Source organism: Rhinopithecus bieti, unplaced genomic scaffold (genome assembly GCF_001698545.2).
Source record: "Rhinopithecus bieti isolate Rb0 unplaced genomic scaffold, ASM169854v2 scaffold_7967, whole genome shotgun sequence".
In the NCBI taxonomy this organism is placed as follows: domain Eukaryota; kingdom Metazoa; phylum Chordata; class Mammalia; order Primates; family Cercopithecidae; genus Rhinopithecus; species Rhinopithecus bieti.
Genome location: NW_016806112.1, coordinates 3719367 through 3735851, shown reverse-complemented (window position 1 = coordinate 3735851; position 16485 = coordinate 3719367). Strand labels below are relative to the sequence as shown.

General features: G+C 58.1%; 1 protein-coding gene across 1 annotated transcript in view; it reads left to right on the top strand.

The window, feature by feature from the left end:
* Positions 1 to 16485, top strand: part of CRB2 (crumbs cell polarity complex component 2) — a 25119-nt gene that overhangs the window by 2882 nt on the left and 5752 nt on the right. Inside the window, 14 exon segments of the mRNA XM_017874759.1 lie at positions 1243 to 1527; positions 3991 to 4156; positions 5901 to 6224; positions 9010 to 9205; positions 9323 to 9344; positions 9347 to 9378; positions 9380 to 9456; positions 10306 to 10491; positions 10679 to 10792; positions 13197 to 13287; positions 13671 to 14158; positions 14248 to 14756; positions 15347 to 15512; positions 16318 to 16481. Coding sequence (XP_017730248.1) covers positions 1243 to 1527; positions 3991 to 4156; positions 5901 to 6224; positions 9010 to 9205; positions 9323 to 9344; positions 9347 to 9378; positions 9380 to 9456; positions 10306 to 10491; positions 10679 to 10792; positions 13197 to 13287; positions 13671 to 14158; positions 14248 to 14756; positions 15347 to 15512; positions 16318 to 16481 — 2820 coding nt within the window.

Below are 16485 nucleotides of genomic sequence, written 5' to 3'. Positions count from 1 at the left end.
CCCGCGCCCCTGCATTTGTGCGGTAGCCCTGCCCGCGCCCCTGCATTTGTGCCGTAGGCCTGCCCGCGCTGGGGGCTGCTGGGGATGCTTTGGGTCCCTACGGGGTGTCTGGGGATTTGGAAACGTGTGTGTCTCCTGCCGCCCCCTCCCCAGCATTCCAAGGCCAATCTGAAAGGGCTCCCTGAGGCCAGACCCCGTTCGTCAAGCCCTTTTTGCTTTTGTCCAAGGTCTTGGAGGCTGGAATTCCTCCTGGGGGGGTCCAAGGGAACGCTTGCTGTTAGTTACTATAGTTACAGGGGCTGGGCATGGGAAGTCCCCTGCCCCCACCACCACAGGCTGGGGAGGCAGCCAAAGAGGGCCTGGGCTCTCCTGAGGCTGGGGGAGCCCTTCCTGCCCCAGAGCTCCACAGGCTGCAGGGTGTGGGGGCCAAGCCTCTCCCAGTCTCACCTGGGGACCCTCATGTTTCCCGCACTCACAAAGCTTTCATTTCCTAGCCTCTCTATGGGGCCCTAGGGAGGATGTGGACCCCATTTTATAATGAAGGAAACCAAGGCTCAGAGAGGGACGGAGACTTATGAGCTGGGCTTTGCTGGCAGGTGACTTGGACTCTGTAGAGGGGCGGGGCATGGTGGGGGGTGGTGGCTGCTCCTCTCTGTTCTCTGCATACAAAGCACATAAGATCCCAGTCTGTGGATCCGGGCTCTGTCCCCTGCCCTGTGCTCACACACCCACACTCCACACACCTGTGTGGCATGCCCAAGGGCACACAGCGCCACAGGGACAGGTGCCACAGACACGTGGATCTACCAGCACATGCACCTACACACGTGCACACACATGGCATGTGCTTGCACACCAATGTGCACACCCCAACACGCATGTGTGGCCATATGTGCATTCACACTGTGTGCACTCACAGAGGACCTGGAGGCACACCGTGGATGGAGGCTGTGGGTGGTCTGGACACTGTGTGTACACTCACCCCATCAGGCCTGCTGGGGCACCCAGGAGCGGGCAGCCTTTCCTCTGCCATTTCTGTGCTGGGAGCCCCATCCCTGGGGATCCCTAAAAGTTGGTGGGGGACACTGCAGGCATGACCATTTCTGCACACTGGTACCCTAGCCTGCCTGCCGGGAGGGGAGTGACTGGGGATTTTGTCACTTGAAAACCACTTTCCATCCTGGAGGGGATGGGGGCTTCTGGAGGCCATGGGCCCCTGGCTTTGCTCCCCACCCCTGTCAGGCCCTGAGCTGGGCCCCTCCATCCTGGTCCCAATTTGCCACAAAGGCCCAGCTGGTTGCCATGGAGAGGACCAAGCATCTTGGAGTACAATGGGGCACACTGGGCTCTCACATCCACCCTCCCTTCCCCGAACACCCAGGGAGCCCAGCAGACAAAGGGGCAGTGAGTACAGGCCCCAAGTCCGGCCCCTCCTCCAGCCAGAAGGGGGTGGGAGCCTGCGGGACAGAAGCAGAGATGGAGCAGAAAGTCACACACATTCAACCCAATGTCAGGATCCTTTGGACAGTGGGTGTCTGCCTCAAGTAAATAATTGTTGATGAATAAGATCAGCCACTCCATGGCAGGCACTGTGCTATTAACAAGGTCTAATTTACTTCTCCTAACAGCCTATGAAGTCGGCTCTGATACCCCCAGTTTACAGAGGAGGTAAATAAGGCCTAGAGATGGCCAGTCCCAGAGCCAGGCAGCCCCAGAGATGGCCAGTCCCAGACCCAGGCAGCCCCAGAGCCAGTGCTGGGATTTCACAGTACACTGTGCTACTAGCCTAGGCAAAGTCGCCTCTCTTCTCTGTCTCCACAAAACGGGGACAGACTGGCTCACTCTGAGCGCTAGTACAAGAATTCGAAGAGAAGGCAGTGAGTGGTTCCCCACCCCAGGTTTTGGCATGGAACCCCCAATTTCAAGGGAAATTTTAGATGGAAGCCCATGAACAGTTAAGAGTAAAATTGTTAGAAGTGGCCTGTTTGGGTGGCAGGTGGGGAACACCGCCTGCTCTGTCTCCCCCTCACTTCAGGAGGTAACTCACTGGAACTGTGCTCTGAGCCCAAACTCAAGGGTTCGTCAGTGCCAGGCACGGGGTAGGTGCTCTGTCCCTGACAGCTATTGCTGCAATTACTGTTATCAGAATTACGTCTTTTAACCTCAGAAGGTAAACAGTTTTGAAAAAGAGTATTCCAAATTATTCTGCCCAAAATAGTATTTCACCCTTTCCTGATGACTGAGTGAGCATCTGTAAGCCTCCATGGTTATTCAGCCCTACCCTTGCGGGGGTAGAGCCTTGGGGCCCAGGGATATTAGATGAACAATTTATTCACCTATGCTAGAAGTTCCCACACCTTAGGAGGTCTTAGGTCACTTCTTAGAAATATTCTCTCTCTCGATTTGTTGGGACAGGAAGCTTCCCCAGTAAAACACTTTCTTTTTTTTGCTTGTGGTCTGTCTTTCTGTCTTTTTTTCTTTCTTTCTTTCTTTTTTTTTTTTTTTTTTTTTTTTTTTTTTGTCTGAGAAAGGGTCTCACCCTGCTGCCCTGGCTGCAGTGCAGTGGTGAAATCATAGCCTCAACATCCTGGGCTCAAGCCATCCTCCCACTTCAGCCTCCCAAGCAGCTGGGACGACAGGAACCCACACCATGGTTGGCTCATTTTGTTTTGTTTTGTTTTTGTAGAGACAGAGTCTCACTATGTTTGCCAGGCTGGTCTTGAGCTCCTGGCCTGAAGTGATCCTCCCACCTCGGCTTCCCAAAGTGCTGGGATTACAGGTGTGAGCCGCTACACCTGGCTTCAGTAAAACACTTCTCATCAGTTGTTGGCTGTTATAAACAGGCCTATTATTAGTGCATGAAAAGTAGGTATTACTAATGAGTGAGGCCTGAGACACAGTGGGATTGCTAACAGCTGGGTTTTGGATAGACGGGGAAGATTGCCCACTCTGCCCAGGCTGATACTGGAAGATGTATTCCTGTGAAAACCTTTAGAGATTTTTTTCCAGGGTGAGGCAGTTAAAATGTACTAAAGTGACAATATGTGGGTGGCAATTTAGCGTTTGCAAAGTGGAAATTTCACATGCATTGGGAGATGTGGACCTCTGGGAAATCAGGAGTGGATCTGATTCTTCATCTCAACCTGGGGCAAAATTATCAACCTCTTTGAGTTACAAAAACAGAAATTTTCTTAATAGCACCCACCTTTTCTGGTCTGAATCAAATATAACAATGTAATAATAGACTCACAGGCCCAAGCACATAGTAAGCACTCAGTAAACAGCTGGGTCCTCCTGCCCTCCCCAGGACAGGGCAGCAGGTCGAAGGGGAGGGGCCGGTGTCTGTTAATCCCTCCCTGCCAGGTCGGCCCAGGCAGCCTGAGGTCAGGAGGGATTTGTGAAGATAAGCACAGGCCCCTCGTTGCCCTGGCAACAGGCCCCGCCCCTCCAGCCTGGCCCGGGGACAGCCTCTCCTCCGCCCTGCTGCCCTCCACACCCCGCCCCTCCTTGCCTCTCCTGTCTGGCCTGGGTTATCGTGGCCTCCTAGGCTCACTCCTGGAAGACAGACAACCTGAGGTCAGCGGTTCCCACACCTAAAAAGTGAAAGGAATCCCGTGGGAGCAGGTTGCAATGCAGATTCTCAGGCTCAGGGCCCAGTTCTAAATGTGGGGTCTGGAGTGGGCTCCAGGAATCTGTATTCTTAATGTGGACCCCGGTGATTCAGGGAAGCTTGGAGTGAGGCCCTGGGTTTGGATTCCAGCCTCACTCGGGCCGTGGACTCTGAGGCTGCTTCGAGTCTCCCTTTCCTGAGCTGTAAAACAGGGGTCATAATACTGTCCGCCTCGGAGGGTAAATGCCAAGATCAACCGAGATGACACAGAAAGATGGCTGTCCCTCCCAGGCAGGACTGTGGCATGCCTCCCAGGACGGGCAGCTCCTTCCCTTCCCTCCCCTCCTGGCTCTGACTGGAGAAACTCCTTCCTGCCACAGGGTTGGACTTTGTCTCCAGGGCTCTGTCATTTAGAGCCCATCTGCTCCCACGGTCCTGGGAAGATCCCTTGTGACAAGGCACCTCCCCCGCCCCCCAGGATCCTTTCCCTGGTGCTACCTCCCCAGCATGGTCCCGACTGCTCTGAGATAGGGGACAAAGCTTCGGGTTGGATGGCAGGGAGCGGGGCGGAGGGGGGGGTCCCTTGTACTGCACAGGTGAGGGACAGTGCTCTGTGGGGATTAAGTGAGGGGCCTGTGGGCACAGGCGCCGGCAGCTGGGGTCCTTTACAGTGGGTTATGAGTGCTGCACCCTCCTGAGCAGTGCTGGCCCCACCTCGTCTCAGGGCTGTGCCCCACATCACCTTGGTGCATCCTTTCAACACCTCCACGAGATGGGCACTTTTTGCACCCCAGATACAAACCAGGACTGCCCGATGCCCCAAACCTGTGCCCTTTCCTGAGGGAGCTGGAAGGGTGCGGGTCAGGCCACAGGACAGCCCTGCCTGGAATGTGGATGACGCCTGAGAGGCTGCCAGCCTTATCTGGGGGGCTTCACCAGAGTGGGGGAGGGAAGGGTGCAGGGTCTGAGCTATTCTGGGGTCTGGTTAGTGTCTAGATGACAACCTGGGTGGGGAGGGGCACCTCTGGGAGCTGCAGGTGGGGTGGGGAAGGAATGGGGCTGTGTCTTCTGGAGGCTCCCCTCCCCATCCTTACCGAGTTCCTACCAAAAGCAGCCCTTGACTGCGGTGCGGAGGGGTTGACTAGCTCAGCATTTGATGAGGGGCTTCTATTATCCAGTTTTCAGACTGAGAAACGGAGGCTCCGTGGGAGAAATGACTTACCCAGGGTCTCATAGTAACTTTCTGAGCTGAAATTGAACCCAGGGCTGTTTCACCTCAAAGCCCAAGTCCTCGCCTGGGCATTGGGGTGACAAGGCTCTCAGGAAGGCAGGAAGAGAGGAAGGGGGATGAGGATCTCTGGGCGTGGCTTCCAAGCCAGTTGGTGACCCTCTGTTAGAGAGAGCTCCAGTGCTGGAAGCATCACGGTGGCCTGGGGCAGGTGTCCCGTGAGCCATCTCAATACCTGCTCTGTACCACACGACCTCGGCCAGGCTGGCCGCTTAGGTGTTTGCTGATGGGGGATGAAATGAGGGCCAGGGACCCTCTAGAAGTTCCCAGGCCAGTGGCTGGCGGAGGGTGTGGGGGGTAGTGAGGTGGAGAAGGGGTAGGAATGAGACCAGCGGAGCACACGATCCCTGCCTTTGAAGTTGTCCACCCATCCTCCCGAGGTTGAGGTCGGGCCCATCTCCAGTTTCACCCAGGGATGGAGTTACCAGACCCCTGGCAGAAGAGGTGGAGGGGGCAGTAGGAGGAGCCTCACCCTCTTGGACCTCCTCAGATGGATGGGGCCTGCAGGAGGCAGACCCCTCCCTAGGTAGAGCTGAAATAACCCGGATAGACCTTGAAGCCTGTCCCAGCGAACACTAACTTGCTGTGTGAAGTGGACAGGGCCAAGCAGACTCAGCAAGTCTTCACTTACTTTCCTGGGCCTCCTTTTGCTGTCTGGTGCAATGGGCATGACAGACCCTACCTCAAAGGGGGCCTGCAGGGACAAGACAGTGGAGGGAAGCTCACAGCGTCAGGGAGCCTCTGTTCACTAATCCTGCCCAGGAGGCAGGCGTCCTTGGTCCTATTTCTCTGCTATATAGACTCCTAAAACCATTGCCAGTTCTGGGTGTAGATGTGTGCAGCTTACTGGGACCTGGCTTGCAGACCCCTGACCCTCCATCCATCCTGTGCATGGAGAGACCCATGTTGCTTTCGGGGTCTGGGGTGGGCCTGAGAGGGTGGGGAGGAGATTGTCTTTGTAACCTCTGCCCGCCCTGCCCAGCCAGTTTCTTCTTTCTACAGGGACGGTGCCTTCAGAGCCCCCCAGTGCCTGTGCCTCAGACCCGTGTGGTCCAGGGACCGAGTGCCAGGCTACCAAGAGTGGTGGCTATACCTGCGGGCCCACAGAGCCCCGGGGCTGTGCCACCCAGCCATGCCACCACGGCGCTCTGTGTGTGCCCCAGGGTCCAGATCCCGACGGCTTCCGCTGCTACTGCGTGCCGGGTTTCCAGGGCCCACGCTGCGAGCTGGACATCGATGAGTGTGCATCCCGTCCGTGCCACCATGGGGCCACCTGCCGCAACCTGGCCGATCACTACGAGTGCCATTGCCCCCTTGGCTATGCAGGTAACAGCCTGGGCCGCCCTGGGAGGAGGTCTGTGATACGGATCCCATCAGCTGCTCAGAGTGCAAGCATTGTGGCTTCAGCTTTGACTTTCGTGTAGGGACGCCCCTAGGTATCCGGGCAGCTCTAGGGTATACCCACTTGGTCTGACTACAGAACTAATGCTTTGTGGGCTTACCTGGCAGCTCTGGGTGAGAGTATGTATGTGCGGGTGCTGGCATGGTGTGTGGCACATCTCAGGCACTCGATAAATGTGATTTCAGTCCAGCCTAGAGTTCAGTTTGGCTCTGGGGGTGGAGATACCCCTCAGACATCTCTGGCAGTGTGGACGTGCCTGGGGTGACTTTAATGAGGATGCCCAGATAGTCTCTCTAGCACTTACTTCAGGCCTGTGCCAAGCTGTCATGTAGACACTGTCTACATGACAAGCACCATTAGCTCATTTGAACACTCCTGATGTGGTCTGGAATGCAATGTGGACCCCTGGCCTCTGGGTCTCCCCCAGAGTTCTAGCATACAGACATACATGGTCTCGTTCAAACTGTAATGTTGACGTACCCCAGGGCTTGCTGCTGCCTGGAGTGGGATAATATATACGTAAGTGCTCAGAAAAGTGACTGGCACTGAAGGTACCTTCTCCAGAGTGTGGCCCGTCCCAGGCCCACCCATGGTCTCAGCCGAGAGCATCCTGGAGCGGTTTCCTAGAGAGGCCTGAAGTCGGGAAGGAGGGCGTAGCTGGGGACAGGTCTGGGAGCGAGGCTAAGTCCGGGGCAGTCTAGAGTCTGCAGTGTAGATGCTCTGGATTCTACTTCAATCCTGAATTCTGACAATTGTACTCTGAGGGCAGGGGGCAGTTTGAAGTTACTTCAGAGCAAGGGGTACAGATTGGGGGGCTGAGTTGCAGGGCAGGGGGCCTATAGCGAAGCGATGGCAGCTGATGAAGAGAGATTTGGGAAGCTGGTTCCATGCATCTTTCTCATCGTTCCAGTGTCTCGGTGTCTGGGTGTATTAGTGTACATGCCAGTGGAGGTCACATCCATCTGTGTGTCTCCTAGTTCCAAGATCTGTTTTGCATCCGTAAAGCTCTGCCAGTACCTGGGGGTGTCTCTGCAGTCTGAGTGCATGTGTGAGCAGTGGGTTGTGTGAGCAGTGGGTTGTGCAGGCAGTGGGTTGTGCGGGCAGTGGGTTGTGCGGGGAGTGGGTTGTATGGGCAGTGGGTTGTGGGAGCAGTGGGTTGTGCGGGCAGTGGGTTGCGCGGGCAGTGGGTTGTGTGGGCAGTGGGTTGTGCACCCGGATGTGTAGTGCTCGCGCACTTCGGGTGACTCTTCCTGGGTAAGCTGTGAATGTGAGTGGGGGCAGCATCTGCCGTGACTCATTCTCTCCTCTTTCCATTCCAAGCCGGGTGGGGGAGTTTGGGATTTCCAGATGAGGCCTGGCTCCCCCTGGCACAGAGGGTGGGAGTGGGGATGGGGAGGGATGAGGGAAGGATCACAGGAAGGTGGGGCCATGTTTTGTGCTCAATGAACTGAGAAGGGGGAGGGTTCCAGCTGGAGTCAGCTGGGCCTCTGGCCCCCCCTTCACCAAACCCACTTAGGGGGCAGGGCTCACTGGAGTCTACAGTGACACGTGAGTCCAGGATGATCTCAGGCAGTGTATCTGAAACGCTGGGACTCTCCATCTCCCTTCCTCTTCACCCTCACCATGGGAGAGCCACTCAACTGTCTTGATTTGCCCAGGACTGTGAGGGTTCCTTGGACTTGGTACTTTCAGTTCTAAAACCAGGACAGTGCAGGGACACCGGGAGGAGTGATCACCCTAACTCAAGCATCTCCTGCCTCTCTGGGGTCTGAAAGCCACCAAAGTGGACCTTCTAAAAAGTAGGTAGGGCCAGGTGCGGTGGCTCATGCCTGTAATCCCAGCACTTTGGGAGGCCGAGGTGGGTGGATCACTTGAGGCCAGGAGTTAGAGACCAGCCTGGCCAACATGGTGAAACCCGTTCTCTACAAAAAAAATACAAAAATTAGCTGGGTGAGGTGGCACGCACCTGTAATCCCAGCTACTCTGCAGGCTGAGGCACGAGAATCACTTGAACCCTGGAGGCTGAGATTGCACCACTGCACTCCAACCTGGGTAACAGAGCGAGACTCTGACTAAAAACAAACAAACAAACCCTAAAATGTACGTGGGACCAAGTCACTTACCTGTCTGAAACTTCCAGGATGGACCTGGAGGTTACCTGGTCCTCAAGGCACTAACACCTCCCACCCGACTCACCTCCTCCACCCCTCTCCCTTGCTTCCAACCCTTCAAGCACCCCGCCTAGGGCATCACGGCCCTGGCCCCCAGCAGAACTTGCCTCCTGCTGCAGTCTCTTTGGAATCCAACTACTGGCCACAGTCCGCTACCTGAATCCTTCAAAAGCTTATTCTTCTAGGAAGCCTTCCCTGAACAGAGCAGACCCCGGCTATTGCTTTCCCAAGACCCAACCCCTTTCCTTGTTGAACTTGGCAACATCAAAACCCAGCTCATTTACGTAACTCCTGGCCAAATCCCACCCACCCCCACCACGTACTGGCCTAGACTGTGAGCCCCATGAGGGCAGGGTTGTCTGTCTCGTTTATCTCCCTGCCTTTGCAGGCGTGACCCCCCTACCCCGCCCCACCACCACCACCGGGCTCTGAATGAATGAACCCACGAGTCTCTAACTCTGGAGCAGGCCTGGCGCGGCCTCTTCCTCCCTGCTCTGGGTGTTCATCCTGCGCCCTGTGTGTCCCCTGCCCTGTCCAGGCGTGACCTGCGAGACGGAGGTGGACGAGTGCGCCTCGGCGCCCTGTGTGCACGGGGGCTCATGCCTGGACGGCGTGGGCTCCTTCCGCTGTGTGTGCGCGCCGGGCTACGGGGGCACCCGTTGCCAGCTGGACCTTGACGAGTGCCAGAGCCAGCCATGTGCGCACGGGGGCATGTGCCACGACCTGGTCAATGGGTGAGCGAGCGGCGGGGCAGGGGGTCGGGGCGCCGGGGCGCCAGGTGCCCGGTGCGGGGAGCCGGCGCGGGGCCAAAGGGGGCGGTGCACGCCAGCTCCGCCCCGCACCCTCCCCAGGTTCCGGGCGATCTGCGGCGGGCCACTGGCTACGAGGGCACGCACTGCGAGCAGGAGTCAGAGGCCATCGGCGCCCTGTGCGCACAACGCGTCCTGCCTCGAGGTCCTGGGAGCTCGCTGCCTCTGTTGGCCAGGTGTGTGCATGCAGGTGCACGGCCTGGGGTAGCCGGATAGGTATTGTGTATGCGTGCGTGGCCTGGGGTGGAGGGGTAGGTGTGCGCGTGTGCGGCCTGGGGCGGCGGGGCAGATGTGTGGCTGTGCGTGAGTGCCCACTGGGTCCTCGGGACCAGAGTGTGTGTGTGATTGCAACCTGTCGGAGCCTCAGTTTCCTGATCTACAAAATAGGGCTGATTGTAGCGCCTGCTCCTGGGGTTGCTGCGGGGAGAGTGAAGGTGCGACGCCTGGGAAACCCTTGGGACGGGCCTGACAGCTGCAAAGGGCTTGGTAATTAACGCTAGTAATAGTAGTAAGACTAGGCCGGGCGCGGTGGCTCACGCCTGTAATCCCAGCACTTTGGGAGGCTGAGGCAGGCGGATCACGAAGTCAGGAGTTCGAGACCAGCCTGGCCAACATTGTGAAACCCCGTCTCTACTAAAAACACAAAAATTAGCTGAGCATGGTGGAGTGTGCCTGTAGTGCCAGCTACTCGGGAAGCTGAGGCAGGAGAATCGCTTGAACCCGAGAGGTGGACATGAGCTGAGATCATGCCACTGCACTCCAGCCGGGGCAACAAAGCAAGACTCTGTCTCAAAAAAAAAAAAAAAAAAAAGAAAAGTAGTAGTAAGACCAGTAACAGCAGCAATAGGCCGCTGCTGCTGAAGGCTGCCATGGTCATCCCTGCTGCCCTCAGTGCGTCCCTCCCTCGCCGTTCATGGCTTATTCCGAGCTGCTGTCCCTTGCTGGCCCTGGCTAGCCCGGTGACAGTGAAGAGATGCTGCCTGGCAACCCCGTGAGACCTGATGTCTGCATGTGTGTGCCCCCAGGCTACAGCGGCGAGCTGTGTGAGGTGGACGAGGACGAGTGTGCATCGAGCCCCTGCCAGCATGGGGGCCGATGCCTGCAGCGCTCTGACCCGGCCCTCTACGGGGGCGTCCAGGCCACCTTACCTGGTGCCTTCAGCTTCCCCCACGCTGCGGGCTTCGTGTGCCACTGCCCTCCTGGCTTTGAGGGTGAGCCCCTGTTAGGGAAGTGGTCAGCCCGTGTCCAGATGCCCAGGGAGGGATCTTGTGCCACCCCCTACCCCACACCTGAGTCTGCCCTCTCTTGGACTCAGTCTCCCTAGCTATAGAATAGACCCTCTCAGCCCCTGCCTGGCTCTGAGGGTGCAGGTGGGACCCATAGCTGGGCCTCTTGCAGGAGCCGACTGCGGTGTGGAGGTGGACGAGTGTGCCTCACGGCCATGCCTCAACGGAGGCCGCTGCCAGGACCTGCCCAATGGCTTCCAGTGTCACTGCCCAGATGGCTACGCAGGTGTCTGGGGTGGGGTGGGGTGGGCCCTGGCACCATCAGAATTGGTGGTCCTCGGGTGAGAAGGTCCCTTCTGTCTGGATGTGTGGATTGATGGGGTTAAGGAGATCGGGGAGGAGGTGGATATGAGGGCCCAGGTGACCGCTGAGGGTGGCTGAACTAGGACTCGCTTTGGAGGTGAGACTGGGGCTCAGGTGTGTAGTCCCAGCAGCTGGGGCCATAGTGGGCTGAGGTTGTCTGGGAGAACATGTGGAGGGATGGTCTTCAGGAAAGACGGAGGTGGTTCAGCCAGGACAGAGAAGGACATAGGGGCTATTGCAGAGATTTAGGGGGCAGCATCTGTAGAAAGATGACTCTGACCTTTGGGGAGCTGGGGCCTGTCAGGCAGGAGTTGGGGATTCAGAAAGTCTCCCCCTGCCTTGGGTGCATGCAGATGCACAGACATAGGACACCGGTGAGCCCAGGGAACTCCACCTCCAACATTGAATGTCCCTGCCCCCTCTGGAATGCCTGCGACACCTCCCTCACGCCCGCCCGCATTCCTGCTGGGGCATACTGCCTCCTCTCCCTGGCAGGTTCCTGGGCACAGGCTCCTCTACCAGGGGAAAGAGATGGTGATCACATCTCCCCCTCCCTCCATCACCTGAAGATGGTGGGACCCAGTGTCCCCCAGCCCTGGGTGGCCGACACTCCTGGGGACCCTGAAGGCCCATCCACGGCCTCCATGGGCCGAGGTTCCCCAAGTCCTGCTCCAAGAGCCATGGCCTCGTGGGTGCCTGGCACACAGTGGGGCCACACAGCATGTCTGGCCTCTGGGAAGCATTTGCTCTGCATCTTGTTTTTTCCTTGCCACAGCCCCATGAGGCAGGGGTTTAAAACCCCATCTTACAGCTGAGAGGATGAGGGGGTGTCATCCCCCAGGTTCCCAGTATGAGCGGGAACCTGATTGAGCTTAGCTGTTGGGTGACAGGGAAGGCAGACCTCTGAGGTCAGAGCCAGACAGGGGGGATCCCAGCTGCAGGGCCAGGCTCTTTGCCTGTCCTCCCTCCCTTTAGGCCGTGCTGGGCGTGGGGGAGGCCAGTGCCTGGCATTCCTGAGCAGGCTTCGAAGGAGGCAGCTGGGCCAGACAGGGAGCTCTGTCCCTCCCCACTTCCCCAGCCTCAGTGCCCACCCACCACTCTCAACCTGTCTGGAGGGCATGGCAATGGAGCCGGGGGCTCTGTGGACCTTCCTGGGCCACCTGTGGCTCCTGACAGGTATGGAGGAATGTGGGCCCTGGGCAGGAGGAGGTTGGTGGGTGGTGGTTCCTAGGAGGAAGCTGTGGTATTTGTGAGCTGATCAGGGCTGGGCTTCAAACCCTGGTGGCTTCTCTGGGCCTGGGTTCCTCCAGCTGGGATGTGGCTCTTTCTGAGCTACAGCGGGCTATGGCTTCTTGACCCAAGCTAGGGCCTGAGCACCTGAAGGGATCCCTGGAGGGAGGATAAGGCAGCCCATTCACAGCCAGTGTGAGGGCCCTGGGGCAGAGGGACTGAGGGGTTGGAGCCTGGGGGCCACTCAGAGTGCCTCAGGTGTGTGCACTACCCCACTAGCTCCTCCATTTCATCACTCTGTCCATAAAAGCTATGCCAGGCCCTTTGCTAGGCACCAAGGACATACTCAGGTCCCTGAAGATCTTAGCTGAGTAAACAGATATGTTTAATACGGGGTTCTGGGGAGCTGTGCCTATGACTGGAGAGTGATACAGTAGTTTGAGGTTGGGAGTTAGGGAAAGCCTCTGGGCTCTTTGAGTTTGGGCTTTGCAGGATGAGTAGGAGTTTGAAAGGAAGGGTAAGGGAGAATGAGGCATTCCAAGCAGGTAGAACAGTATGAGCAAAGCCCCAGAGTCAGGACTTTCCAGGAAATGCTTGGAGGAATGGGAAGTTCGAGGTTTGTGGGAAGCAGGATTGAGGCTTGAGAGCCTGGTAGGACCCAGCCCACGAGGGCGTCTTAAATGTCAGGGTAGACCTGAAGCAGCAGAGGAACCTGGCCAGGTGATGCTTTAGAAACAGACCTCTGGCTATTGGTGGAGATGGACGGGAAAGGGCTTCTGAAGGCTGTGAACTGGAGGATGTAGGATGGTTGTCCAGAGAGCTGGTAAGGCAGGAGATGGAGGGTGGGAGAAAGGGGGCATTAGAGAGTGTTTAGAAGATTAAATCTATAGGGCCTGGAGACTCACCAGATATGGGAAGGGAAGGGACATCTTGACTTCTGGCCTAGAGGGGACTTGAGGGGACCATGAGAAATCCTTTGGGAATTGGTTTGGTTGATAGGTACTGAGGTCCCCATCACAAGAGGCATGTAAGTTCTGGGTCAATACTGTGGTTCTGGCCCCAGACATTACTGAGCCTTGGCTTGGTCTCTCCCAAAGGGCCGACATGTGAGGCAGATGTGGATGAATGCCTGTCAGATCCCTGCCTGCATGGCGGAACCTGCAGTGACACTGTGGCAGGCTATCCGCAGTCCAGACACTGACATGAAGAAACAGACACGACTGTTCTGTGCAGACGTCATTGGCTCCAAGGGGCCCAACACCCATGCCCACCTGGCTCTGCCCTGCATCCTATCTAATAACAGAGCTAGAGGAGGAGATCCACAGGTTATAGTACTGACCAAACTGCACGACATGATAACAACATGGATCCTCTTCTGTGGCCAGCAATACCACCTACTCTGCTGATGGCGCTCGCCGGACAGCCCACTTCAGGCTCACGAGTCGTCACTGCACTGCTGGGGTCCTGGACCAGCTCCGCGAGCGCTTTCTCGACTAGCCGCTGCCCGCGTGAGGCCTTGGCGCGCCTCCGGCAGCTGACACACGGAAGCTTGGAGTGGCCACTGTGGGCAGCACAACCTTCAGCCCACACGTCTCGCGGCGCCATGGCCACCACTGTGCCCTTGCATACCTCGCGACCACTGTGCTTGTCCTGAGACTGCCAGACCTGGGCCTAAACGATGGCCATTGGCACCAGGTGGAGGTGGTGCTCCACCTAGCGACCCTGGAGCTACGGCTCTGGCATGAGGGCTGCCCTGCCCGGCTCTGTGTGGCCTCTGGTCCTGTGGCCCTGGCTCCCACGGCTTCAGCAACTCCACTGCCTGCCGGGATCTCCTCCACCCAGCTGGGGGACGCGAACTTTGCAGGCTGCCTCCAGGACGTGCGTGTGGATGGGCACCTCCTGCTGCCTGAGGATCTCGGCGAGAACGTCCTTCTGGGCTGTGAGCGCCGAGAGCAGTGCCAGCCTCTGCCTTGTGTCCATGGAGGGTCCTGCGTGGATCTGTGGACTCATTTCCGTTGCAACTGTCCTCGGCCCCACAGGGGTCCCACGTGTGCTGATGGTGAGGAATAAGCCAGGTGGGAAGGCAGCACCTGAGATCTGGCTCCCTCAGCCTGCAGGCCTCACACTTGGCACCTTCTCTCCCTGCAGAGTTTCCTGCTGCCACCTTTGGCTTGGGAGGCGCCCCAAGTTCTGCCTCCTTTCTGCTTCAAGAGCTGCCAGGCCCCAACCTCACAGTGTCTTTCCTTCTCCGTACTCGAGAGCCCGCTGGCCTGTTGCTCCAGTTTGCCAATGAGTCCGCAGCTGGTCTGACAGTATTCCTGAGCGAGGGTCGGATCCGGGCTGAGGTGCCGGGTGGTCCTGCTGTAGTGCTCCCTGGGCGCTGGGATGATGGGCTGCGTCACCTGGTGACGCTCAGCTTCGGGCCTGACCAGCTGCAGGACCTGGGGCAGCACATGCACGTGGGTGGGAGGCTCCTTGCTGCCGACAGCCAGCCCTGGGGTGGGCCCTTCCGAGGCTGCCTCCAGGACCTGCGACTCGATGGCCGCCACCTCCCCTTCTTTCCTCTGCCACTGGATAACTCAAGCCAGCCCAGCGAGCTTGGCGGCAGGCAGTCCTGGAACCTCACCGCAGGCTGTGTCTCCGAGGACATGTGCAGTGTAAGTGTCCAGGGGGTGAGGGTGGGGGTCCTTTTTCTAGGATCTGTCCTACATCACTGGGGCTTAGTGTGTCCTTTTGCTGATGAGGAAACTGAGGCTCAGGAGGTGAAGTGACCTGCCCGGGGTCCCACTACAGGAGGGTGGCAGGGCAGATTTGCATTCACTGCCTCTTCAGCCCAGCTGCTCCTACCCTCTAGCAGTCCCCGTGCCTCCCCCAGCCAGTCCTGGTCTGCGAGAGACACACTGACTGAGATAGAGGCTGCCCGAGCCTTTCTGCAGGAGCTACTTGGGGAACAGGACACCCTTTTGATCATGAACAGAATTCCACCAGCCCTGGAGTTGCAACAGCTTGGGCATGAACTCTGGTTCCTCTCTTTATTGGCTGGGTGACTCAGACAAGTGGCTTTGCCTTACTGAGCCTCAGTTTTCTCCTCTGTAAAATGGGGGTGCTAGCGACTTCCTCTCCACTCGTTTGTGAGGAGATACTGTGTCTGTTAGTAGGTGCTCAGTGAAGAAGCACTGCAATGCTGGTTATGATGGGTGATGCTAACTGCAGTCCTGAGCCAACCCCTGCCCTGCCTCTCCCGCAGCCTGACCCCTGTTTCAATGGTGGGACTTGCCTCGTCACCTGGAATGACTTCCACTGTACCTGCCCTGCCAATTTCACAGGGCCTACGTGTGCCCAGCAGCTGTGGTGTCCCGGCCAGCCCTGTCTCCCACCTGCCATGTGTGAGGAGGTCCCTGATGGCTTTGTGTGTGAGTGTGTGTCCTGCGCAGCTCCCGTGCTGGGTGCTGGACACCCAAGCTGATTAGATCCCATCTGCACTCTCAGGGCTTGGAGGATACTGGTGGACCAGGCATGCCAAGCCCCAGGGCAGTGTGGCAGGGCCACCGCATGTAGAGGGACAGAGTTTCTGGAGAAGGTGAGCCTGTACTGGGCTTCAAGGCCAGACTCTGAGAGCCACAGGGGGAAAGGACATTTTATGGAGGGGCGTAGCGTGTGCAAAGTCCCTGAGGTCTGCAAGGACAGCGGAAGTGCAAGGGGCCAGCAGGAACGGGGTGGGAAAGTTGGTAGGGGCTTTGAGGACACCCAGTCAGGCCGCTCTGACTTTATCCCAAGGACAGTGCGGAGCCTCCGGAGGGTTTTAAGCAGGACAGGGGCATGACCAGATCTGCATTTTACAAAGATGACTGGCTGCAGTGAAAGGCAAGCCTTGGCGGTTAAGGTGGCACAGCTTCACAGAGGAGGGAAGGGGCCAGATTCTGCCAAGAGTTGCTGTTGGCCAGCCTGTGACCTGGAGGGTCACCTAGGCATGGCACCCCTCCCCCTACACCCCGCCCCCAGCACTGGCCCAGAACTGCTCCTCCGTGGGTAGGAAATACATTGGGGTAGAAGTGAGGGTGGTTGGGGCAGCTGCAGTTTCCAGGATCAGATGATAGGTGGGTGCGTGTGCCCCGCCCCCAGTAAGTGGCTTGTCTGCCACTCGCTGGGGGAAGTGGGGAGGTGGCATTTCTGGAGAAGGCTCCGTGGGCCATTCCCTGAGGCTCCTTCTCTCCGCAGGTGTGGCCGAGGCCACGTTCCGCGAGGGTCCCCCCGTCGCGTTCAGCGGGCACAACGCGTCGTCCGGGCGCTCGCTTGGCGGCCTGTCGCTGGCCTTCCGCACGCGCGACTCTGAGGCCTGGCTGCTGCGTGCCGCGGCGGGCACCCTGGCAGGCGTGTGGCTGGCGG